This window comes from Microcebus murinus, chromosome 26 (assembly GCF_040939455.1).
Source record: "Microcebus murinus isolate Inina chromosome 26, M.murinus_Inina_mat1.0, whole genome shotgun sequence".
In the NCBI taxonomy this organism is placed as follows: Eukaryota; Metazoa; Chordata; class Mammalia; order Primates; family Cheirogaleidae; genus Microcebus; species Microcebus murinus.
The window spans coordinates 3,624,790-3,650,699 of NC_134129.1; the positions used below are offsets into that span (position 1 = coordinate 3,624,790).

At 39.2% G+C, this 25,910-nt stretch overlaps 1 protein-coding gene across 1 annotated transcript in view; it reads left to right on the plus strand.

Annotated features, from left to right (window-relative positions):
* The window catches only part of ADAMTS3 (ADAM metallopeptidase with thrombospondin type 1 motif 3), a 211,352-nt gene that overhangs the window by 170,954 nt on the left and 14,488 nt on the right, over positions 1–25,910 (plus strand). Inside the window, exons 9-19 of the mRNA XM_012745054.3 lie at positions 257–400; positions 1,359–1,491; positions 3,435–3,548; positions 6,398–6,543; positions 7,904–8,079; positions 9,264–9,397; positions 11,160–11,283; positions 14,239–14,319; positions 16,066–16,229; positions 22,521–22,686; positions 24,561–24,693. Coding sequence (XP_012600508.3) covers positions 257–400; positions 1,359–1,491; positions 3,435–3,548; positions 6,398–6,543; positions 7,904–8,079; positions 9,264–9,397; positions 11,160–11,283; positions 14,239–14,319; positions 16,066–16,229; positions 22,521–22,686; positions 24,561–24,693 — 1,515 coding nt within the window. The remainder of the gene's footprint in view (positions 1–256; positions 401–1,358; positions 1,492–3,434; positions 3,549–6,397; positions 6,544–7,903; positions 8,080–9,263; positions 9,398–11,159; positions 11,284–14,238; positions 14,320–16,065; positions 16,230–22,520; positions 22,687–24,560; positions 24,694–25,910) is intronic.

A 25,910-nucleotide genomic window follows, 5' to 3' on the forward strand; every position in this document is an offset into this window, starting at 1 on the left:
AGCCGAGCGCTGCAGCGAGCTCAGGCGCTGAAACCGAATGAGTGACCTGGCTTGCAGGAGGCACTTCTGTGCTTTGCAGAGGAGAAGAAAGGCATTTCTGTCTACCAGATGGCTCTCGATTTCTGCTTCTGGGACTCCTCTAAGAAGGCCACGTTGCCTTAAAATACGTATTTCCCAGTACTTATTTTGAAAACAGAAATTAATCAAAAGCTGTAGACCCCCGAGTCTCACTAGTGGTGTCTGCTTTGTGTTCTAGGTTGGGCATGGAGCATGACGGGCAAGGCAACAGGTGCGGCGACGAGACTGCCATGGGGAGTGTCATGGCTCCCCTGGTGCAAGCCGCCTTCCATCGCTACCACTGGTCCCGGTGCAGCGGCCAGGAGCTGAAAAGATACATCCAGTATGTCCCCTGCTGCGCGAAGTGACAGCATTTGTTTCATAGCCTGCAGACATAGAACTAGCTCTTAGGGCCTCAATCCTAACAAAATGGGAACTCTTGTTAATGATAAATATTTTCATACGATTCAGAGCATTTGGTACAACAATTCTATAACATCCCAATTTTAAGCAATAAGCCTAGAATTTAATTTTTAGCTGTAATATAATTTCCCTTTAGTAAATTCTTTTTTTTTTTTTTTGAGACAGAGTCTCAGTGTGTTGCCTGGGCTAGAGTGAGTGCCGTGGCAGCAGCCTAGCTCACAGCAACCTCAATCTCCTGGGCTCAAGCAATCCTCCTGCCTCAGCCTCCCGAGTAGCTGGGACTACAGGCATGCGCCACCATGCCCGGCTAATTTTCTCTATATATTTTCAGTTGGCCAATTAATTTCTTTCTATTTTTAGTAGAGACGGGTCTCGCTCTTGCTCAGGCTGGTTTCGAAGTCCTGAGTTTGAGCGATCCTCCCGCCTCGGCCTCCCAGAGTGCTAGGATGACAGGCGTGGGCCACCATGCCCGGTCCCCTTAGTAAATTCTTTATGGAATCTTTGACTAATGGTCAAACTTGAGTTGAAGGTGAGCAGAGGATGGTCATGTGATTCTGGTGTATTAAACCGCCCGTGCCCTGTAGTATACGTGTCAGGACATGCCCTGCCGGGCCACGCGGGGTTTTGATTAGTGATGCAAATAATCATGGCTTTATTATTTGCTTAAGTCTTACGTGGTTTTACTTTCTTGGCATGAATAAGGGTGAAGGGGCTTTTTCTAAATGGAACTGAAACCAAAACTTTAAAACGTATGCTTTTGTGAACTTGCTCCATGATCTGATGAAATTCTAGCGTATATAAACTAAGATTACTTTTCCATAAGGACATGATTATACAGAGTGAAAATTTAACTACATGCAATATTTTCCTTCCTACAGTTCCTATGACTGTCTACTCGATGACCCTTTTGAACATGATTGGCCCAAACTCCCAGAACTTCCTGGAATCAATTATTCTATGGATGAGCAATGTCGTTTTGATTTTGGTGTTGGTTATAAAATGTGCACTGCGGTACGTTACTCTTAGTGGATGTAGATCTTGCATCTTGAAATCTTTGTGTAGCTCCTGCTCGGTGAGCTTTAGAGACTCAGAGGTGCAAATATAAGAACATCTACCAGTTATTTTGTTTGTTATATTGCTATGTGCTAAAGCTCAATGCTTTAAATATACTATCTTATCCTCATGGCAGACTGGAAGGGGGCTGATGTACTTCTATTGTATAGGGAAAAATTTCAAGACTTACAGAGATTAAGCAACTTGCTTAAGTCACACAGCTGGTAAATAGTGGAGCTGGATTTGCAGTTGAGGCTCAGAGGCTCAAATTTTTATGCTCTATTCCTCCCCTGGTTTTTGTGACCTTCAGAGATGACTCTTAAGCCTTAGTTATATTGCTTTGCTTCGGCTCTATGGGCTGGATTCCATGCATGTGTGCCCACAGGGAAGGTTTGTGCTGGTGTTTGCTCACACAAGCATTGTATGGACGGCGTGCGAGTCAGGAATATGGACATCACACTCAGACTGGCAGCGTCAGGTCCTGGATCTGACACTGAATCTCCTTGGCTTGGTTGCTTTATATGTAAAATGTGAATAATGATAGTATTTATCTCATAGGGTTGGTGTGAGGATGAAATTTGATAATGTAATTAAAGTGCTTAGCACAACACGGGCACATAGTAAATGCTAAATGGAACCCATTAAAGCCAGCCTTCCACATAACTCTTCAGATTAGATGTATGTTTCATTAAATTTCCATGTTGACATTTAGTAGTTCATTTTTTAAAAGGAAAGACTTTTTATGTGTTGTAGCTAGCTTTGTGTGTTAGAGCAAGACAAAATAAGTATTTCATAGTCCCAAAAACAAATTGATCTGCTGTTTGGAATCTTCCATATTCAGCCATTTGGTCTGTCTATAAGGTATACACTGTGAGCTCGTAATTAAAATACTCACATTAATGTTTTAAAGCTTGGCTCAATGTTAAGGCAAAGTACAATTTCCACATTAAGTAATAGGGTTAGAACAAAAAATCCAGGTCTAAAAATGGGTAAAAAAAAAAATCTGTGTACACAAGGCTTACAGGGGTAATCAGCAGTGTAGCCAGTAGACATGCAGGCAAGCAGTTGTTTGATATTTTTCAAAAATGTAAAGAATGGTAAGATGTTTACATTTTGAGAGAACGAGCAGATGAACAAAGAACACACACAAATATGTGTGTGTGTGTGCTTACACAAACATTTGGATATTATAATGTGGTGTTTTAGGAAAATATAAAACATTCTCAAGAATGTGGAAACCAAGATTCTAGTCTGGCTCTGTTACTGTCTTACTTGTAACCATAACTATAGCCTTAACTTCTAATCCATATTCTTTCAGCCATGGATTGGTACGAGGATGGAATATATGGAAAGTATTTTGTAAACTATATGAGTGTGTTATGATACTTTGTTATACCTGGAATGCCTCATCTTACACAGACAATTTGAGAAAATTTTTCTGCTTTTAGCCAACTAATTATTATGAATATTTTTATTATTTGTATGTAACTAGTTCATGCCTACACAGATAAAGAAAAGACATTTTGATAGCTTAAGAGCTGCTAAACCATTATAATATATATTCATATTTACAATGTTCATAATAATTACAAACTCTTTTTGAAATTCCAGTACTGTCTATTTGAAAACCTGAAAATAGAAATAGCATGTGGGAACATTAAAAGTCAACCAGGAAATCTCAGACAAATCAATGCTTATTGTTGTTAATTTAGGAAAGCAGAATAAAAATATTTTCTACTTGGAATTCTTATGCAGTGTTTTTTTCGTAACATGTCACAACTTTGGCTATTAACTTGAAATAAAAATATCCATGGAACATGGCATGCAGAGACTGCATGGAACATATTGTTGTTGCATGTCGTGCTATCTGAGGGTTCACTCAGAGTCTGATTCTCTTCCAGTTTCGAACCTTCGACCCATGCAAACAGCTGTGGTGCAGCCATCCTGATAATCCCTACTTTTGTAAGACCAAAAAGGGACCCCCACTCGATGGAACTGAATGTGCTGCTGGAAAAGTGAGTAGATCTATTTTCACAATGAAGGTTTAAGATACGCTGCATGATGATCATCCTAAAAAGCCTAGAAAATGGTGAAGACAGCTGCACTGTCATTTTTATGAAAACCACATTCCATGAGGCTTCCTTGTGGCAATGCACTAAGAGAGTGCACTAGCTCCCTGCCTGCCGAAACAAATTAGCCCAGACGTGGTGGCTTTAAACAACAGTTCATTCTCTTACGGTTCTAGAGACCAGGAGTCTGAAATCAGTTTCATTGGGTTGAAATCAGTGCATAGGCAGGGCCCTGCCCCCTCCCGAGGAGAACCTGTTCCGTGCTTCTCGCAGCTTCCGGGAGCTGCCCACGCTCGTGACCACTCTAACCTCTGCCTCCTCCGCGGCCACATCACCTCTTGCTTTTCTGTGTGTGTCAAATCTGCCTCTGCTCTCGTATAAGCATACACAGGTAATGGCATTTAGGGCCCACCCGGATCATCTGGTTTAATCCCCCCATTTGAAAATCCTTAATCTGCAAAGACCCTTTTTCCAAATAAAGTGACACTTACAGGTTCCAGGGATCAGAACCTGGTATCTTTGGGACCACCATTCAGCCCAGTGCAGATGGAAGAGGAAGAAGCAACTCAGCAGACCGTCTGGCCCCTGCTGGTGGGATCTGATTTGCTTGCCGGCATCCCAGGCCTTGTGAAAGCTGCCCAGACTTAAAAGTCATGTGAACTTACACAGAAGATTTGGCCTTGCTCCTTGGGGAGAGATGCCCAGAGGTTTTAAATCTCACATCGCGTAGTCAGGGATGAATACTCAGAAACTGGCTGCATGCCAAGCTATGCCACTCAAAAGGGCAAAGCTCCTAGACAAAGGCGTGCTCAGAACTCAAGTTGAAGAGCCTTGACTAGTTTAGCAATAAGATATTGTGGACAGGACCAAAAGCTGGCACGAAGATTTACATAGCTTTGAGTTCCTTTAAAGCTTGATTTCAAATGTGGATAAACTGTACTTGTGATGAGAATTATATGCATGATGATAATAAAACCTGTTGTTGTAAGTGTTAGCAGGGTTAGGCATTCTGCCAAGTCTGTCCTGCTCCGGGAAAATTCAGTATTACAAACTTCTGACTAAAAACAAGAGCAATGATGAGTTTATTCATTTTTGCTTTAAAAAGAAATATGTTATAATCAACTCTTAATATCCAACTCCCTAAATAAATATATTTGTGTTATGTTTAAATTTATAAAAGTTGAGTTTTAAAAAATACTTTTATTGTATTTTGTATTAAAAAGCAAGTCAAAATGTTAGAAAAGTAACTAGCATCTTTTGAGCACCTGCTATATGTTGGGTGCCGTAAGCTAGGTGCCCCTGTAGTCTCAGGGATTAGTAGTCCCACTGTATTTCTTCCTGGTCACATGGCCTTCAACTATTCACGACCTTTCTGGGCTCCAGTTTTCCTCATCTAAATGGCAAAGATCTTATGTTGGACCTATTTATCTCTCAGAACGTTGCGAACGAAAATTTTAAAAAGTAAGTAAAAGTGCTTTGAAAGCTGAATATTTATGTTAATTATTTTCTAAGTAAAGACATATATTTTCATGTTATCATTTTAAAGGGGCACATATTGCCCTCAGAAATCCTCATATGATATTGCAGGGGAGTAGTTGAGGCAGGCCCGCGAGGAGATCAGCTGCTTCTCCCCACAGAGCCAGTTCCCTAAGATAGGGGTCGCCACAGAGGATAAGGAAATTGATAGGAAACAGAATAAAAGAATACACAGAGACTAAGGTATAGTTTATAGTTTTTTATATATATAAAGATCAGATATAACACAGCGGGGAGTACCTAGGAGACTGGCGTATCTCCATAAACGCCAGCAATATGGTTAGATTCATACAGGTTTTTATAATCACAGACATCAATTACCAGTTGTCAGGGTAACATATTTGCATATCAGGGAATGCAGTTGCTAGGGGATACAGGTAGTGGGTTAGGGTCAAAAGTCGTCTCAAGAGGCTTCTAATCTATCTGGTGAACAAACAGGTACAAAGTCTTTCAGGGGCTACCTTCTAAATTCTAAGAGGTAGTTGTCAATTAACAAAGGTAAAACAAAAGAGGTATAGTCAATATTTCTTTGATTAGTTATGGTGGACTTAAAGGTAGACAGACAGGAGAGAGCAGGAAGCCCATCTCTATAAAACAGGTTGTTTATAACCACCGGGGCACATCTCTGGGCAAAGTGCACTCATTGTTTCCGGCTCCCATCCTGTTGGCCATATTTGCCTTGTCTTGTCTTTCAAGACACAGGGAAGCTCACAGACTTTGAGATACGGGGAAGCCTTCCTGGAAAACATCCCCACCAGAGATCTGAGAGCTCTCCCATGATAGCAGCCTCTAATAAGTGAACCATTGAGTCCACACATTCCTTCAGGGCAAAACCCTGCCAACTCCTGTTTCTGTCTTTAATATGGTAATATTGGGTTATACAATAGAATAATGACCTTATGAGCCATGTTTCATTAATTCCTCAGTCATATTTTCCCAACATGATGTAGGTACTGAGAAATGACAGGTAGAATAGTACTTACTTATCAATTATGATGTTTAACACTCACATGTGAATGCATCACAAAACTTATGCGAGTAAATGTTACTTTTTATTTTAATTTCTTACTCGAAAAATGCAAGTCTAAATTCCCCTTCCAATAGAGCATCTTAATTGCTTTTTGATACTTTTAAGTGCATCTCTACCTGGAAAATACAAAGCAGAGGAAATGAAGCCCTGCACATAGATGGTTCTTATATAACAGCTTTCGCTTTAGTAAATGCGTGATTTTCGTAATTACCTTTTGCCATTTTTTAAGTGGTGCTACAAGGGCCACTGCATGTGGAAGAACGCTAACCAGCAAAGGCAGGATGGCAACTGGGGGTCCTGGACCAAGTTCGGCTCCTGTTCTCGGACATGTGGGACTGGTGTTCGCTTCAGAACACGCCAGTGCAATAATCCCACGTGAGTATAGTCCTTGTAATTCTTGTCATTTTTGGATAGACCAGAAAAACTCCAGTTTTTACATTATCAATATTCTGTTTCAGGAGGTGCATGTAAAATACAGGGCATGCAAAGAAATTGGTCACAGCTCAGAAACCAGAGCCTCTTTTGGGTACCAAGTAGGATAGATCTGTTTATTAATCTTGTGAAGAGTAGTCAGTCGGGGATGAAGATGAGAAACTGGAATGAAGATAGCAGATTCTGGAAGAAATTACTGTTTAGGAACCTTTAACAGGGGTCCTCAAACGTTTTAAACAGGGGGCCTGTCCTGGAAGGCCGGACTATAGTTTTAAAAATACTATGAACAAATTCCTATGCACACTGCACGTATCTTATTTTGAAGTAAAAAAACAAACAGGCAAAAACAGCCGCGTGTGGCCCACCGGCCGAAGTTTGCAGACACCTGCTCTAGGAGCTAAGCAGGGAAGGCAGATGACTGAGCCCTCAGGGCCTGAGCACCTGAGCCGTGAGCTGCACTTGGAGCAGCAGGCAGTTCCAGCCACACACGCTCTCTCTGCGGGGAGGATGCGCTGCTTCCAGGAGGGGCAGCAGAAAGATTGTTCTAGAAGGCCAGGAAACCACTGGAGGAAAGTTATCCATTCATTCACTCAGAACACATACTGAATCCCTGTGTTGTGCTAGGCAAACTGTATTTTATGAAGGAAAAAAACCCCGAATTATTAAATTTAGGACATTCTTCCTTGTCTGGGGTTTAATACATGAGTAGCCTTTTCTCTCTGTTTCAAGCAGCATGGCTCTGAGCACGTCTTTTATAAAGACTCTCTGGTGCCACATACCTGTCTCCACAGGAAGAGATGATGGTAGTATGAGTAGAAGTAAGAAAAACAATAAAAATCATAATGGTAATAGCAGCTAAGGTTCACCATGAGCCTGAGTCCTTCTGAGGGCTTCCAATATGTTAACTCGTTTAATCCTCACAATTTTTCTTTAAGGAAAATAGTAGTGGTATTTGTATCTTACATATGAGGAAACTGAGGCATAGAGCTATGATCAAAGTTTCTTTGAGTCGCATCTATATATTTTAGTCCACATGCATGCTTTTTTATTTCTTTATATACTTCTGCCATGCATTTAAAATGCATAATTTGAAAAGCTTATTTAAGTCGTCGAGTATGGGATTTTTCCCCTCCCAGCAGGGAGAGAAGGGTGCTTTGGGGAAGCGACTGAAATTTAGGAAGTGTGAGTTCATTGCTTTGCGCTGGCAGCTGGGAGCCGTGGCTTTCTGCCCTCGGGCATCGTGCCCCGGCTTCAGCGGCTGGCCCGAAGCCAAAGGCCTTTCTAAATGTTGCCTTTTCTTCAGGCCCATCAATGGCGGTCAGGATTGTCCTGGTGTTAACTTTGAGTACCAGCTTTGTAACACGGAAGAATGCCAGAAACACTTCGAGGACTTCAGAGCCCAGCAGTGCCAGCAGCGCAACTCCCACTTTGAATACCAGGGCGCCAAGCACCACTGGCTGCCGCACGAGCACTCTGACGGTGAGCAGGCTCCGCAGCTTGGCCCTTCGCCCTGCTGTGTGGACGGGGACTTAGGGTTTAAGTTTTGCCAGCACCAGTCCTATGGACTCTTGATCCCTACTTGGTAACTTAGGCAGCTTGGTGCTTATCAGGGGTGAGTACTCCTGGGTTTCCAAGAACAGGGCTAAAGTGTCCTTTCTCTAGAGAGGCAAGAACTGCGCAGTCGTTCCTGGCACGCGGCCCCATCACCGTCTCCAGAGAGACCAGTGGAAAAGTAACGCCCGGGAGAGACGCTGGATTTCTTGATTCAGCTGGAAACCCCCCACTAGGAAATGCTTCTGGAATATTGCGATCTTTCCTTTCCGAACAGCTAGAGAAAAAATATAGTTCTTTGACATTTGAGTTAGTACCAAGAAAAAGGCCATTATTTAATAACAAAAGACACTTCATAACCTTTTTTACTTTTGTATTGTAAATTAATTTTTTAAAATATACTTAAAGTTCTATTTTAATGTTTTTACTTCTTCTGAATTTTTTGTTAAATGTGTTCAAGTGGCAACTTCTTGGCATATTATTTCTTATTCAGGTGAATAAAAGAAAATAGTTACATGATTATCATGTGATATAATGTACTACTGAGTTCAGGTTAAAGCTGTTTTAAAGAAAAGTTGGATACACATAGGAATTCAAAGTTGCAATGCATTAAGAAGAAATGCATCATTTTTTAAATCTATTTTGGTGAACTGAGTTGCATCCTTTAAGAAGCAAGAACTTTGCTTAAGTGATGGACTCAAACCAAAGAGACATTCTTTTGGTACTCTAACAGCACTGAAACTAAGCTGGTTTTGAATTGAAGTTTATTAAACAGCTGTGATGAAATCTAGGATTGTTGTACAACCTGCTTGGCCTGGGGCAGTCCCAGTTTATACCTGTTTCCCTGCTCAATGATTAAGACAGCCCCTTTTCATCTTTCAAAAGTGTTCCAGTTTAGATGACAAATCGTATGGTCACCCCAGCTAAAGCCAATCTGCTGTACGTGCATACTTTTCTCCTACTCCTCATTTTATTTATTTGTACAGTATTCCTTTTGTTTTCAGAAAGCCACATTGAAATTTTATATTTAAAAATAAAATAAACTATGCTGTTCAAACATTCCATTCTATGTAAATAGTTTTTTGTTTTCTTTTATGCTCCATCTCATGCAGCCAAGAAAAGATGCCACCTTTACTGTCAATCCAAAGAGACGGGAGATGTTGCTTACATGAAACAGCTGGTACAGGACGGGACTCGCTGCTCTTACAAAGATCCGTACAGCATCTGCGTGCGGGGCGAGTGTGTGGTGAGTTCAAATCGCTTCCCCAAAGCCTTCCTCCAGCATAGGGCGAGTCCTCATTTACTATTTCTGCATATTTAAAAAAAATTTTAAACTATTTCTTATCTGTGAAATCACATTATGGTGGAATCTATGAATAATTCAGTAACTAAAACAAATCTGGGAGAAATTGTGCTTACTCAAGTCCAACGTTGGTCACTGGCAGAATCAGGGTTTAACTGGTTTTCCTAATTTCCAGCAGTTTCTAAGTAATTCTAGGTTGGGAAGACAACAACCTGGGAACAATGCATTTGCTTTGAGCATTTTACCAGCACTACTGTTAAAACACAAGGTCTTTTTCAAAAAATGCACTATTAAGTATATCTTTTGTTTAAAAGATAATGAGGCATCGTTTTCTTCCTCTCTCACCTTCCAGTTTATTCTGAGTTTAAAGCCTAAACTCCACATCAGAACAAAAGCATTGGAGAATCAAAAACAATGTTCATCGCTCTATTTAATCATTTTTAAAAAATGCAGTTCATTTGCTTCCTTATGTTCGTAGTTAAATTGATAAGAAATTATCTTTATTAACTGACACACTGCCCCTTATGGCTGTTTACATCTCAATTCAGCAAAATCTAAAGCGTTCTATTAATGAGTCTCAAGTGCTTAGATGGCTCATGGTCAAACTCAAATTTCCTTGACAGTGTCTTGTTCGTCCTTCATCTCCCAGAGTGTATCTAGTTTATTAAATGTATGTGGTGTTTGTATTTTCCCTGCCCAACTGTCATTCCTAAGTTCATGAGTGCAGCAGTGCTTTGTGTCTCCTTATCCTACAAGTTGCATCAAGGGCCTGCCCTAGCTTAGAAAACCTTCAATAGCTCCCTGTTAAATGTGAAAATGTAAACCATTCCTGGTGTTCAAACTCTTCTGCAGCCTGAGCCATGCAGAACTTTGACTGCTCTTCCTGTATATTGCAACGCTAACCTTCCATTGGTTTAAGTATGGGTTTAAATATTGACCGCTGAACCCATTTTCCATGAACATACAACCTCCATGGCTCTGTTATAACCCCTCCGCATTCCTGAAACGCCTTTCCATTCTCTCCGTGCTCCTTCAGGGCCCTGCAGAAGTCTCCACCACTTCTATGATGCTCTGTCCAGCCAGCTTTAAAGTTTGCACTAATATATGACTCACTATACTATTATTCATCTTTATAATATGAAAGCGACAAGGGAAAAAGCACGATGTTATTGTTTTTTGGTCTCGGCAATATCAGCTATATCTGTGTTCAATAATTGATGATCAAGACAAGTTATGGGCCGGGCATGGTGGCTCACGCCTGTAATCCTACCTCTCTGGGAGGCCTAGGCGGGTGGATTGCTCGAGGTCAGGAGTTCGAAACCAGCCTGAGCAAGAGCCAGACCCCATCTTTACTATAAATAGAAAGAAATTAATTGGCCAACTAATATATATAGAAAAATATATATATATATGTATAAAAGATAAAAATAAAAACAAATAATTTAAAAAAAGACAAGTTATGATGGGGTAAATACTTCATTAGGCAGGGGAAAAATTATCCTTTATCACCTAGAGTGCAAGGCATTTGATTTCACACTAGTTCTTTAAAAGACTGAGGTATTAAAAATCATGACCACGGTGAAAGTCTGGTGCAGACTGGCCGACTGTGGACTGCTTCGACACGTGGTCCGTCATTCTCGGGGATGTTGACCAGCCTCTACTTGGCGCATTGAAATCAGCCACGTTTAACATCTTCTCTCCCTAGAAAGTGGGCTGTGATAAAGAAATCGGTTCCAACAAGGTGGAGGATAAGTGTGGTGTCTGCGGAGGTGATAACTCCCACTGTCGCACCGTGAAGGGGACATTTACCAGGACGCCCAGGAAGCTTGGTAAGATGAGGCCTCTCATGCATTTCATACCCTTCTCTAAGATTTGCGCCTTTTGAGACTTTTACAAGTGCTGCATTTTCTCTATGAACATAATCAAAAAATTCACTGCTGATTTCTTTTTATTCAGATTACTTTTCAAACCTTTGACTGAATTCGCACTCCAGAGCACCCATGATGGAAAAATTATCAACTAAATTTGGATAAGGAACAAATAAAGTATTATAGTAGTTAGCTAAGATCTGTTTTGTTTCATTTTGCATCAAATACAGATCTGATTTCTAAAATTGATGTTTGTTTTGAATTCCTGTTGCACATAAATTGTTGACCAGGAGTTAAAAAAAAATCACAAAACTTTAGATACAACCTTTAAAACTTTACATTAGTTTCACCTCTCTTATTTTAAAAGTGAAAAATTTTATCCTGTTTATAAATCTGTGAACATAGGATCTATGTTTCACATGATTTTTACAAATCTATTTTAAACAAAATTGAGGTACAGTTGAAAAATAACCTGAGTGTGCTCATGAGTGTGAAGTTTTGTGCTTGTTACCTAGTCAATAGCTTAGAGTAAAAAAGTCTTCATCCAAATGGACTCATTCTTTTAACCCTTTTTACTCCCATTAGACACCCAGCTACCCAGCTGTGGCTCATTCCATCCATACCAGCTTTGCTTTTTGATATTTTTAAGAGAGCAAAGCTAAATGACTATATTCTAATGTGTTTCTCTCAGACATTCCCTGCTCTAGTTACCGATGTCTTTGCTATTCTTGTGTGATAAATTATGTTTTGCACTTCGAAAATTTTTAAAAAGCAAATATTGCCATTTCTGGCTGAGTGCATTATTTTAATAAGTCAGCATTTTAATTATATACATATATTTGCGGTTTTGGTGGACTCAAATGTAATTTTCTTCATCTTACTGTGAAATAATGTACTGTGGTTTTTTTAATTAGAGTTACATATTATTCTTTTCTTTTAGATGTAAAATAATGCATTTTGTTTTCTTTCCAGAGTGAATTAATGTAAAAAAAAAGTTTATGACATGATCATTCATTCCACATTATGTGTGATATAAGGTAGCGATACTGTTTTTCAGATACCCCAGACATTATTCTAAACCTGCAAATCAAAGTCAAAAGATCAAGAGAAAATTTTCATCGGTCGTACAGATTCAAACTGTTCAAAGATAATCTAACATCCATTTCTTTGCACTAATGTTGTCATCATAGTTATTCAACAGACTAATTAACCTTTTCCAACAGGGAAACATTTAAGCAAGAGGTGCCATAAGGAATTCAAGTTGCTGGAAAATGAAATCTGCAAGTATTCAACTTCCAATCACCTACATTGTTTTGCATTCATGCTTAGTCTTACTTTCATTGACTATTAACAGTTCATTGGTGTTAACTATTATAAATGTGTTTGACTTCAACATATAAAATTGCCAAACATATTTTATATCTTACCTAATAAAATATACACGGCTTCTAGGATAGTCAATGAAACAGCAAGACTTTGATAAACATGAAACCTCCACTAATTAAAGACATTCTATTTAAGGGAAGACGAGAGGTGCTTTCACTTTACCCAAAGGAGCTCGTGATGTTTCTCTTGCTGAGACAAGAGAAGCTAAAAATGTACTGGGTAAGTTGTAGCAAACTGCAGAAAGATGAGCATCCATAAATGACATCAAGCTGTTTTGCTGTACTTGGCATCTTAAGCATGTTGCTCTAGCCATTGCGTACTCAGGCAAATGTGGTACATTTCACGTGTTGGACTTTAGCCCGGGCTAGCGTGCTGAAAGCCCGGATACCCAAATGACCGTTCCATTTAGTTAGAACACTAGTAAATGTTGTGAGAAAGTTGGACAAATCTACCGATAGGTACATATTAATTATATCTATATAAATGATAAAAAACATGTTTTTTTTCCTGATTCCATCAATGATTATGTATTGATAACTGAATTTTTGCCAGTACTCATACCTGGATTATGAATTGGTTGTTTCATAATGTGCTGAAGGTATAAGTGGCATAATCATTCTATTTTCATTTATTTTTTATGGTAATGAAATATAGCATCTTGATCTCTCTATTTGACCTGACTATTGTTGATTTAGAGTTGTAATATTAATTCTAAGTGATTGGAAGACAATTTTGGGGGCATATGATTATATTGCAAAGGTTTGTGATATATGGTATTAACAGTGATAGGGATGATATATGATTTTAAAACCCAAAGCAACCAATTAAGCATATTGATTTTATTATTTCTGGCTTAGAAGAGTGAGGTTAGGGTGCAGGTAAGGCAATAAATAATGCCATAACTTGCACACATTTCACAACCAAAGGGTTTGCTCACATCTATAACATGTATTTTTAAATAGTCACATCATAAAACTTGTCTAAAGATTTAAAAATTAATACTGAGCACAGGAAAAATGAAAGCTACGCACTGATTTTTCTTTTGTAATTTCTTTAAAGTAGACTTTTAAACATGAAAATATTTCAATCACTAGAAGCTTAACTATCTATACTTGCCACTTAGGCTTCTAAAATAACATGTTCGCCGCCTAAGTGAACTCTCACTACTAATAACTGGCCCCACTTCAAAAGAGTAGTTTAGCAAACCAGAATCGCATAGAGGGACACAGGCAAGTATAGTATTCGCCTGAATTGCTGTTGACACGATTTGTAGGTCAACACAAGATGAATGACTACTAAATTGGTAACAAGATTAACTTCACCCCCGCCTTTAATAAAGAAAAATTTCCTCTAATCTCATGCCGGATGTCACAAAAGCTACCAATGCTTTGAAGTTCTTTTCTGCAACTGCTTGTTGGAGTTTATGGATGCTGTCTTCTGCATGCGGGAGCAGGATGTAGCGCTCTGCTAACCATAGTTGTGCTTTTGTTTTCTCCTTTGCTTCCTACAATATTTACTCCACATGCAAAGGGTACCTTAAGATGTTTGATATACCCCCTGGGGCTAGACATGTGTTAATCCAAGAAGACGAGGCTTCTCCTCATATTCTTGGTAAGTGTTGCTCTCTGCTGGCTCTGCCACACCATGCACTGAAACCATGCCCTGTCAAAGAAACCGCACATGCGGATGAGTGCGCATGTGTATGTGTATACGTGCGCATGTAAGAATCAACATTATAGGTGAATTAATTGAATATTATATAGTCTTCGTTGGTCATTTCTCCCAACTATTCTTATTTTAAAGCAAGAAATGTCCAAAAATAGAGCTTTAATTTTTGTATCAATGAGTTGGTTCATAATTACATGAGGGAAAAAAAATCATTTGACAAGTTTGTATTTGTTATGCATATTTTGCTCTGTGTTAGGGGATAACAAAAAGAAATCTGTTAATAAAATGCATTAAATTAAGGAATAATAGAAAAATTTATCATATTGAGAAGTGAGTTCTGATATTTTGATTGATGCCATACTGTGTGCAACCTCTTATTTTTAATGCATTTTATTTAAGATCTTTGGCTAGAAAGCATCCCCAGGTGAATTTTACTATTATTAGTTGAATATTAGACTGTTCTAACATCTGATATGTGTCAGGTTTTTGACTAGCACATGCAGATTTATTTGCAAGACTGATTATAATTTCCAAAAAGAAGTTCTTTTTCTCTTTTATGAGAAATATAGACATGTAAAAATGTCACTTTAAAGGGGTTTGTATTTAAAATGTGTGTTCACATGTAAACATAACCTTGACATATTTCTTTGCCTATAAAAAGCACTAAGAAGATTTCTGAAACTAAGAAATCACCTATCAACCCCATAAAGATTTGTAGCAAATTTTATGTGTGACTTTAAAAAGATGAATTGTTTCATAGAATTTTTTAATATTTAAATTATATTCACTACTAGATGTCATAACAGTGTAGCTGTCAGCCATAGTTCTCCCCCCAGTATTTAAAATTCCTTATTTTCATCCTAGAATTCAGATTATTATCCTTGGAAAAATGATACTTGTTTAAAAGCTCAAGAGGAATAAATGTATTTAATTAAAATTACTCATGTTTTCTACACATTTTCAGTAATGGTAGTACCTGTGAAATTTTGTTTTCTCACTTATCAATATATGCTGATAAGAACCTCCAAAATGTAAAATCCCATTTATCTTTTAAACACTAATGTAGCATTTTATTTTATTTTATAATATGTAGTAGAACTATAATATGTTAAGAATCCTATCAGCATTAAACAGCTTTTTCTAACTATATAAGGAGGTGATGTAGATTTGGAATTTTACAATCATAAGAACTAAACTGTTGGCCTGAAATTAAATTACTTCAGCTATGTTGGGTGGCTATAAATGTTTTGACCAACATTAAGAAATACATAGGAAAGAGGCCATTGTGCTATATGCTATCCTAGCATAAATTGTTTGTATTAATTATTGCAGAAGTATTCATTATTTTCAAAATGTTCCCAGCTTTTCAAGGAAATGTATAGGATGAATGGGTTAGCAGCCATTCACCTCTTTGACAATGTTTTCAAATGGGAATATTTGCAAACATTATTTTTGCCTATTTAACCATCTTGCCATTGTTTTGGACCAATTAGGAATGCTTCTTGAGAGATTTGAATGCCTAATGACCAAAATGGGAATAATATCAGAACTAACACTCATTTTGATTGCTTGATACTAACAAGGAAACATGGTCATTGGTTTATAGAAAGGGGTGCGCTTACTATGAGTCTTTAACACTGTAATATGATAAAATAAATTATATGTCGATAACTCATTTCTTTCCTTTAGCTATTAAGAACCAGGCTACAGGCCACTATATTTTAAATGGCAAAGGGGAGGAGGCCAAGTCACGGACATTCATAGACCTTGGTGTGGAGTGGGATTATAACATCGAAGATGACATTGAAACTCTGCATACCGATGGCCCCTTACATGATCCTGTTATTGTGTTGGTAGGTGGCACTACAGGCTCATTATGTAGTTTATAATTTTATAACTGATTCATCTGAAAACACTTGTACCTTGAGCTTTGACTGTTTAGTTGTCTGTCTTTTATAATTCTGTTTATCTCCCCTCTATTCTTTGTGCAACATTGTCATATAGTTTATTATATATACACGATGAACTGAACGGTACAGTATTACAATTTTTCACTTAAGTGATCAGTTATCTTTTAAAGACAACAAGAAAATAAAAAGTACATTTTTATATGTACCCACATATTTACCATTTCTGATGCTCTTCATTCTAACTCGTAGGCCTGCCTTTCCATCTAGGATCATTCGCCTTCAGTATAAAGAATTTCCTTTAGCACTTCTTGTGCTGTGCATTTACTAGCAAATAAATCTCTCGGCTTTTAATTACCTGAAAGTATCTTTAATTCGCCCTCATTTTTGAAGGGTGTCTTTACTGGATTTAGAGTCTTGGGGTTCTATTTTTTTTTTCTTTCAGCACTATAGAGATGTTACGATCTTGCAGGGAGTTCAGTGGATTTGGGGGCTGAGTGAAGAAAAAGATATGACCACAAGGTGGCAGTAGCACACACACAAGCGGTATTTGGGTGAGCCTCTAGCAGGTTTGCAAGTGGGGCCAAAGGGGAGAAGACCGAGGGAACTCCTGAGGAAGAGGGGAATGGAGTGGGGGCTTATGGGCATAGGTGATGTCCTGTCCGCAGCATAGCGGGGAGTCTGTGGGTCACAGAGTTCCAAGGACAGCAGTAGTTGGATCCTTACAGCCACAAGATCTTGGCAGATGTTGGATGCACTTTGCTAGAGGTATGCAAAGCAGGCCAGCTCTAAATGGCCAAAACTCTTCTTATTTGGGCTACATTAAAAACAACTGGCTGTGTCAAAATTTGCTTTTAGCATCTGTGGGCTTTTGAGCTACGAGGTCTCAGTCTGCTGCAAAGAAACAACTTAGGGGCCATTATACAGGAGCCGTCCTTGACTCATGCGTGTAGTACTCGTCCCCTAGAATCCAGCATTTATGACGAGAAGCCTCGTTTAAATTGCTGCTCTGCATGGAATGTGTCAGTTGTCTCTGCTGCTTTTTAAAGATTTTTCTCTTTTTTTCTTTGTTTTGTTTGTTTAGCAGTTTGATTACGATTCACTCAGTCTGTGGTGTTTGTTTGTATGTGCTATGCTTGGGGTCCACTGGGAACGTTCACTCTGTAGATTGATGCTTTTCACCCAATTTAGGTAAATTTTCCATTATATTTTCTTTTTCTCCCCATCTCTCTCCTCTTCAGCCCTGGGAGACTCGTTTAGTCGCATGTTAAACAGTTGAAATTGTTCTACAAGTCTCAGACTCTGTTCATCTTTTCATAATCTTTTCAAAAAATATGTTTTTCAGATTGGGTAATTTCTGTTGAGCTGTTTATGTTCAGTGACTGTTTCTCTTATGTGATCACCAAACCTACCCAGGGAATTTGAGCCTATCCAATACATTTTTCATGTCAGATGGTGTACTTTTTTTTTCATAGAATTTCCATTTTGTTCTTTTTTTTTTTTTTTTAATTTCCATTTCTCTGCTACATTTCCATATATGTTCAGTCATTATGCCTGACTTATCCTTTTTTTTTTTTTTTGAGACAGAGTCTCGCTTTGTTGCCCAGGCTAGAGTGAGTGCCATGATGTCAGCCTAGCTCACAGCAACCTCACACTCCTGGGCTCAAGCGATCCTCCTGCCTCAGCCTCCCGAGTGGCTGGGTCTATAGGCATGCGCCACCATGCCTGGCTAATTTTTTCTATATATATTAGTTGGCCAATTAATTTCTTTCTATTTATAGTAGAGACAGGGTCTCGCTCTTGCTCAGGCTAGTTTTGAACTCCTGACCTCGAGCAATCCGCCTGCCTCGGCCTCTCCGAGTGCTAGGATGACAGGTGTGAGCCACCACGCCCGGACTTGATTTATCCTTTACGTTCTGGGTTTCCATGTCATCTGTTTATATTGCCAGATTTGTTTTTTTTTTGATTGTGGATCACATTTTTCCTGCTTCGTACAATTTCTGTCTTGTACAGCAGACAGTGTGGATGGTAGACTGTAAGGTGCGGGGTTCTGCTCTAGCAGGCAGTTAGGTTGCTGTCAGATGCTCCTCATCCTTTGAGACCTGGCTTTATTCTTCATGAGGGCTGGTCTGTTTCTATGTTGTCCTTATTCCTGTGACGTGGACTTTCTGGTGCCTTAACGGAGTACCTCAAGTATTAGTGGGTCATCTTCACGCTGGCTGGATACGAACTAGCACTCTTGCCCTGTTGAGCTCGGCCCTATCTGAACTCCAGTATCTCTGTCCCACTCCCAGGCCCACATGGGCCACTCCTAGGCCCCTATGTCCTGGCCCTGGCACACACACCAGCCCTCAGCGAAGGGCTCGTGCAGACTTCGCGGCCGCCTCTGCGCAGCAGCCCGCCCTGCAAGTCGCAGGCTCTCGCTCCGTGTCGCAGCTCCCTGGGACTGCTGGGCTGGGCTGAGCTCCTCCTCGCTGTGCTGGGTCCGGAACCTGGCCCCCGTCAGGAAGTTAGGACCCGCCTGTTTCTCTCCTCACAAGGATCCTTGCCCTTTGCCGTGCTATCCGCTGCCAAAAAAAGTTCCCTCATATCTTCCACCCAGTTTGATCATTTTTGCATTTTTGATATCAAGAAGGTAACTCCATTACCCCCTGGTGGATGAAAGCAGAGGGCAGCTACTGGATTTGGCTTGTTGGATTCTGTTTGTATACAGAATTTATATTTATTGGATTCCCTATAAAAATTATACTAATCTAAAATCAAATTTTCCCACTCATATAAGTCTTTTTTTCTTTGAAATTTTTTTTCTCTTTTCAAGTGTCTGTTCAAATCTTTTGGCCATTGTTAAAGTAAGTTTTTTTTTTCTTTTTCTTGAGTTTTGAGAGTTCTTTATATGCTAAATGTAAGACCTCTCTGAAATACGTGATTTCCCAATTTCTTCTTCTAGTCTATAGCTTGTCTTTTCTTTCTCTTAGTAGTTTCTTTCATGGAGCAAAATAATTTAGCTTTACCAAAGTCTAGTTTATGAATTTTTCTTTCATAGATTGGTATTTTGGTGTTATGAAAGAATATTTTGCCTAATCCAACATCAAAATATTTTCTTCTTTTTTTTTGGTTAAATTTTTACATTTAGGTTTATGAACCATTCTGAGTTAATTTTGTATAAAATGTTAGTTTCTTATTTTTGAAAATGGATGTCAATATTAGTTATCTATTGCTGCAAAACAAAGTGCCCTCCGATTCAGTGGCTAAACACAAGCAGCAGTCATCTCATAGTTTCTGTGGGCCATGCGTCTGGAAGCAGCTTAACTGACTAGCTCTGGTAAAGGGTATCTCATGAGGTTGCTGTCGGCTGGGCCACAGTCACCTCAAGGCTTGACTGGGGGTGACTCTGCTTCCAGGCTGAGTCCCATGGCTGTTGGAAGGCCTCCGAAGATTGCTCCCAGCAATCTCCCAGGTGGTGACTGACAGTCCTCAGTTCCTCGCCGCCGGAGTCTCCCCATAGGTTGCTTCAGTGTCCTGTCATCATGGCACTGACTTCCACTAGAGCAGGTGATTCAAGTGACAGAGAAAGTGAGACAGTGCCACCATGGCAGTTGTCAGTCTTTTTAAACCCAATCTTGGACATATTTTTAAAAGCACCACGATGTCCAGTTGTTTCAGCACTGTTTGCTGAAAAGACTATCCTTTCTCTATTAAATTGCCTTTTCATTTATGTCAAAAATTAATTGTCCGAAGTTATGTAGGTCTACTTCTGGACTCTCATTCTGTTCCATTAGATAGTTTTATAGCAAAATATGTACTCATCAGAATTTTATTCAGATTATTTTGTTTGGGTGATTGGAGATCACTCTTATATAATCCACATTTTGCAACACAGATATCTGATTTCAGAGCCCGGATGTTGAGCCACCGTAGCAGCGGCCTCGAGGTTTTGCCCACTGGTTGTAATGTGACCACGTGGAGTGGCGTGGGCTGGAGGCACAAGAAGGAGATTTGTAACCAGGAGAGGGGCTGTGAGCCAGCAGTGCTCTGTCATCGTGGCCCTTCTTTTCCTCTCTAAGGACTGAACGCCCGGGGCTGCAGCCCTGCAGCGTGCTGGCTGGGCTAGCTGGGGCTGAGAGATTTAGACAGCTGACTAGAGCATAAGGGTTGGTGCTGATTTTTAATGCTGTTTTATAAACAAAGACAGAGAAAAAAAAGAACTGAACCCAGATAGCCAGATCCTTTACCCCAGTGGGTTTGGTATCACTTCATTTTTCAAACAAAAGCTGTTTCTAAAGGTATAGTGAAAATACCAATGAATCACACATTTCTCCCTGTATATAATTGGTGCAATCCTATGAAAGCTACATGAAATCAATTAAAATGCATTTTTCAAAAAGATTACTCTGCCCTAAACAAAATTAAAAGGCAGGTAACAAACTGAGAGAATATTTGCACAATTCTTATTACAAAAAATGGATGAATACCTTATTATTTAGAAAAGAAAAAATATGTGTACAGTACCCATAAAAAACAGCATTGATGATCATAGAATATACAGCAGACAAAATACAAGTGGATCATAAACCCAGGAAATTTAAACTTTACTAGTTATCAAATAAATAGCAATTAATGATCTTTTTCCCATCCAGTTAATAAAAGTGAAAATTATATTATCCATAGTGTTGAATGAACATTTTTATATATTCTCATTTAAGAGGGCCATTCAACAATCTGTTATATGAACTATAAAACACGTTTGTACCCTTTAGCCTTGTAAGGAAAACTAGAAATTCCCACAAAGGTGTAGACAAATTCCAATCAATACAAGTACTTATTAATAAGTAAATGGTTACCCAGACTGGGTGGCGTGCTCCTGTAGTCCCACACAGGACGCTGAGACAGGAGGAGCACTTCAGTCGGGGAGTTCTGGGCTGTAGTGCGCAATGCCTATGGGCGTCCCACGAAGTTCCACATCAATATGGCAACCTCCCGGGAGTGGGGGGACCACCAGGTTGCCTAAGGAGGGATGAACCGGCCCAGGTCGGAAACAGAGCAGGTCAAAACTCCCGTGCTGATCAGTAGTGGGATCATGCCTGTGAATAGCCACTGCACTCTAGCCTGGCCAACATAGCAAGACCCCATCTCTAAAAAAATAAATAAAAAATAAATAAGTGGTTAAATAGTATGTCACACTTTAAGGAGTAAAGACTATGCTGACATTTAAAAGCATGATTTTGCTCCCCTCCCCAGCCTTCCTGCCTCATTCCCTCACCTCCTCCTGCCCTCTTTCCTCTCTAAAAATAAATAAACAAATAAATGTCCTCAAAGAATATTTACTATCTGGGGAAATGTGCATGACACATTAAGTGAAGTAGCAAGGCCAGAAAAGCATGTATGTCTCTACATACATGTACACACACACAAATACACACACAATGCAAATATCTTTAGAGAGTATCTGAAAATAATAAAAATGATTTTGGCTTTCTCTGGTTAGTAGAATTATGGATGATTTTTATTTTCTTTGTAATTTTCCATAATGTATATATTTTCTGGAGGGAATATTAGTATCTTTATTATCATAACAAAACAGTGTAATTTAAGGAAACCTGTAGTGAATGTCATAAAGTTACTGTTTTCATTATATAAACTCTTACTCCTCGGTGTATGTACTTTTTAATATTTTTATGTACAAAGTCTTACATGTATTTGCAATTTTTTCTTAAACAGGGCATACTTGCTCTTTAGTTGATGGAAGTAAAAAAATTCTAATTTTAGAAAATACTTGAAAGTTTTCCAGTTTTTTTTTTTTTTTTTTTTTTTTTTTTGAGACAGAGTCTCACTTTGTTGCCCAGGCTAGAGTGAGTGCTGTGGCATTAGCCTGGCTCACAGCAACCTCAATCTCCGGGGCTCAGCGATCCTCCTGCCTCAGCCTCCCGAGTAGCTGGGACTACAGGCATGCGGCACCATGCCCGGCTAATTTTTTGTATATATATTTTTTTAGTTGGTCAATTAATTTATTTCTATTTTTGGTAGAGACGGGGTCTCGCTCAGGCTGGTTTTGAACTCCTGACCTTGAGCAATCCGCCCGCCTCGGCCTCCCAAAGTGCTAGGATTACAGGAGTGAGCCACCGCGCCCGGCCCAGTTTTCCAGTTTTAATAAGAGCAATATTCTGAAATATTTGTAATTTCACACTCAAAATTGAAAGCTCTGCGGTGATTTACATGTTGATTTCATGTGTGTGTCAGATCATACCTCAAGAGAATGACACCCGCTCTAGCCTGACATACAAGTACATCATCCACGAAGACTCTGTCCCTACGATCAACAGCAACAACGTCATCCAGGAAGAACTAGACACTTTCGAGTGGGCTTTGAAGAGCTGGTCTCAGTGCTCCAAACCCTGTGGCGGAGGTAACAATAGAACACATTTATTCTGTTAAAATGTAATTCACACGAAAGCCAATCTTGCTTCTACCTTAAGAACTGTCTCCAGTTGAGGCCCCAGTCGGGGAGACACCAGACATAACCACAAAACATAAAGACGAAACACTTGTACTGAGATCTCAGAACCAGCAAAGGGTAGGCTTTCATTCATCGCCATGGTGGACCGTGAAATCCTCTTGCCCTTTTCTCTCGGGTTCCTTATGTCTTGTGTTTACTGTAGTAGAACCCTTAATCACTTTAACCAAACTCCAAACTCTCCCAAATTCACGGTACTCTGGTCTCAATTTTCCTCTCCACTTGGACGTTCCATATCCATGCATTTCTTTCCCATCAGTGTGAATAAAGGAGCTGTGTGTTCCATATGACTGCGTGGCTGACTATGCTGTGTATTTGGAACCAGGTGCCATTTCTTCTCTTCCTTTATCTCCAGGATAATCCTTCTTAAATGAATGCATGGATGAATGAATGAGTAGAATTATATTATTTCCCCAATTAAAATCCTGAAGATGCAACATCGTTTTGTGTAGTATTCTTGCCAAAAGTGAATAACCTGAATCGCATCATTAGGACACAATTCAACAGAGCCAAATTATGGAACATTTTACAAAACTACTGTTTGTCCATTTCAAAACTAGTAAATGCCATGAAAGACAAAAGAGGTTTAGAAATTATTCTGACTGATGGAGGCCAAAGAGACCAGACAAGTTAAACGCAACACGTGATCCTTGATTAGAAAAGCAATGCTATAAACAGCATTAGAGAGACAACTGAAAAATTTTGATTGTGGTCCGTAGGTGAGAGAATAGCATCGTGTCTGTGTTAAAGTCCCTGATTTTAAGAATTATATTGTAGTTATATAAAAGAATGTACTTGTTATGAAATACTTGCTGAAGTATTTAGGAGCAAAGGATCTGGATGGCTACAACTTTCTCTCAAAGGGTTTAGAAAAATAATATATATATATAAAGAAAGAAATATAGCAAATGTGAAATGGTAATAAATATTAATCTAGATGCAAGGCACACAAATGTTCATTGTGCTTTTCTTACAATCATTTTGTAGGTTTGAAACTTCAAAACTTTATGTGTGTGTGTGTGTATATCATATGTATATTATACACACACACACACACATAGACACATTTACAAATGTGAAAGCTGATGGTTGGGAGACCTCCATCAGGAACTCCCTGTAACTTGAGGATAAAGTCCAGACACGTGTCTGACACGTGAAGGCTTTCAAGATCTAATCCTTTCCTGTCTCCAGCCCTCTTTACACATGATGCTTCAGCCATCTGAGGACCTGCAGTTTTCTATATAGGTTATTTCTTTCACTTGGAGGATAATTCTGCTTCATTTCCCTCACCTAACACTACTTGAACTTCAAGATTCTGCTCAAGGAATGCTGATCCTATATGCTTTCCCTACCCCTCCTCCAGCTAAGCTGGAAATCTTTCTCTCTGTGTTCCTTTGGTGCCCTCTACAGTTAAGTTATTTACATAGCTCTAGAAAAGCCTACATCGGTAGGTATTGCCAGTGGTTCTCACATCTGTCTCTGACACTAGGCTACGTATATTTAAAGTCCAGTTCATTAGCAAGTACACAGTTGGTATTGAATAAATTATTACATTTATTAAATGTAGGCTCTGAAAATATAAGGATTTCTGGGTTTTTTTTTAATTCCCTTTGGGACCTCCAGCACCTGGCTTATTGTAATACGCTCCATAAATATGGGTTGAATCAGTGAATGAATGTATGAATGATTGAATGAGTAATCAAATATATGATATATGATAGCATGAAGAAGTGACTAAATCCCAAACAATGCATTTCCTTTCCCAGGTTTGCAGTACACCAAATACGGATGCCGTAGGAAAAGTGATAATAAAATGGTTCATCGCAGCTTTTGTGAGGCCAATAAAAAGCCGAAACCCATTAGACGAATGTGCAATATCCAAGAGTGTACACACCCACTGTAAGCATTTGATCTTAACTATTGTATCCTGAGGTCAAAGCAAGGCTTTAAATGTCTTTAGCCCTTTTTAGTTTTAATTTTATTTTTAGGCAAAGCTCTACTACATGTACCTGATTTAAACAGTCACACCATTTCATGGGAATCATATAAAGCTGTAGTTTCCCCACCTTTTGCCATTTTCCTGCTCAAAAACAACCACTTTGAACTGTTATGTTTCTTTTGATATTTGGTAATCATTCGTTTTTTCCATCTCTCTAAGAAAAATGTTTTTGCTTCTATTTTTTGACTCTTTTAAGGGGTGAGTTTTGATATTACATATTGAATTTTCTCCGTGAAATGTGAAGACTTAGCATTATTTTATAACCCCTACCCAATGCACACGCACCGGGCCTCACTTCTCCTTCCCAGGACTTCCAGTATTGGCGTAACCTACCTTTTCCTGATACTGATATTCAGAGTTTATATTGACATGTGTGTCCTTCTTGATTCCTGAGTCACGTGCCGTGCTCTGATTGTTGTGTTTTCCTTTCTTATAAGATGTTTTCTTCTGCAGTAAATGTCTTGATTTTTATGTGTTTGATTTTCTATGATTTTTCACTAATTCATCCCCAAACTCTCTTCCAGAGTGTCAGTTCCCTGTAAATACTGACAGTCTGGGTATCCTGTCACTTTCGTGCTCCCGGAGGCAGGAGTCGTCGGAGAGCAGAGCTGTCTGGGCTCAGCCACAGCCGGGGCTTCAACCAGTGTTAGTCCTGCGTCCTCCTAGGGGACCGCGCCTCTCTCTTGCACGGGGCCTCCTGTGTCCTGCGTTAGCTTTCTTATCCCATGGTTCGTTCATTCGTTCTTTCATTCTGGTACGTCTTACCTTCCAGTAGCTTCATCAAAACAGTGAAGTTTTCATATATATAAATTAAATTTTTAGACGTCTAAGAAAAGTGTATGAGGTTAAAGCATAAGATCATATAAGAAATCTTTCCTCTCACTTTTGATCATTCAGACACGCACATATGTATTAAATATACACTTCCGAGCTACAATAGCCCTCAGAATCTCAAAAATGTTGTTCTATTATTTTCTAGACTCCAGTGTTGCTGTTGAAAAGTCAGTTGCCATTCCAATTCTGAGTTCTTTGTATGTGACCTCGTTTTGTTTGTCTTTCAAACTCTGTAGAATCCTCATTTTGTTCCTAGTGTCCTGAAATTTCACAGTGATAAAAT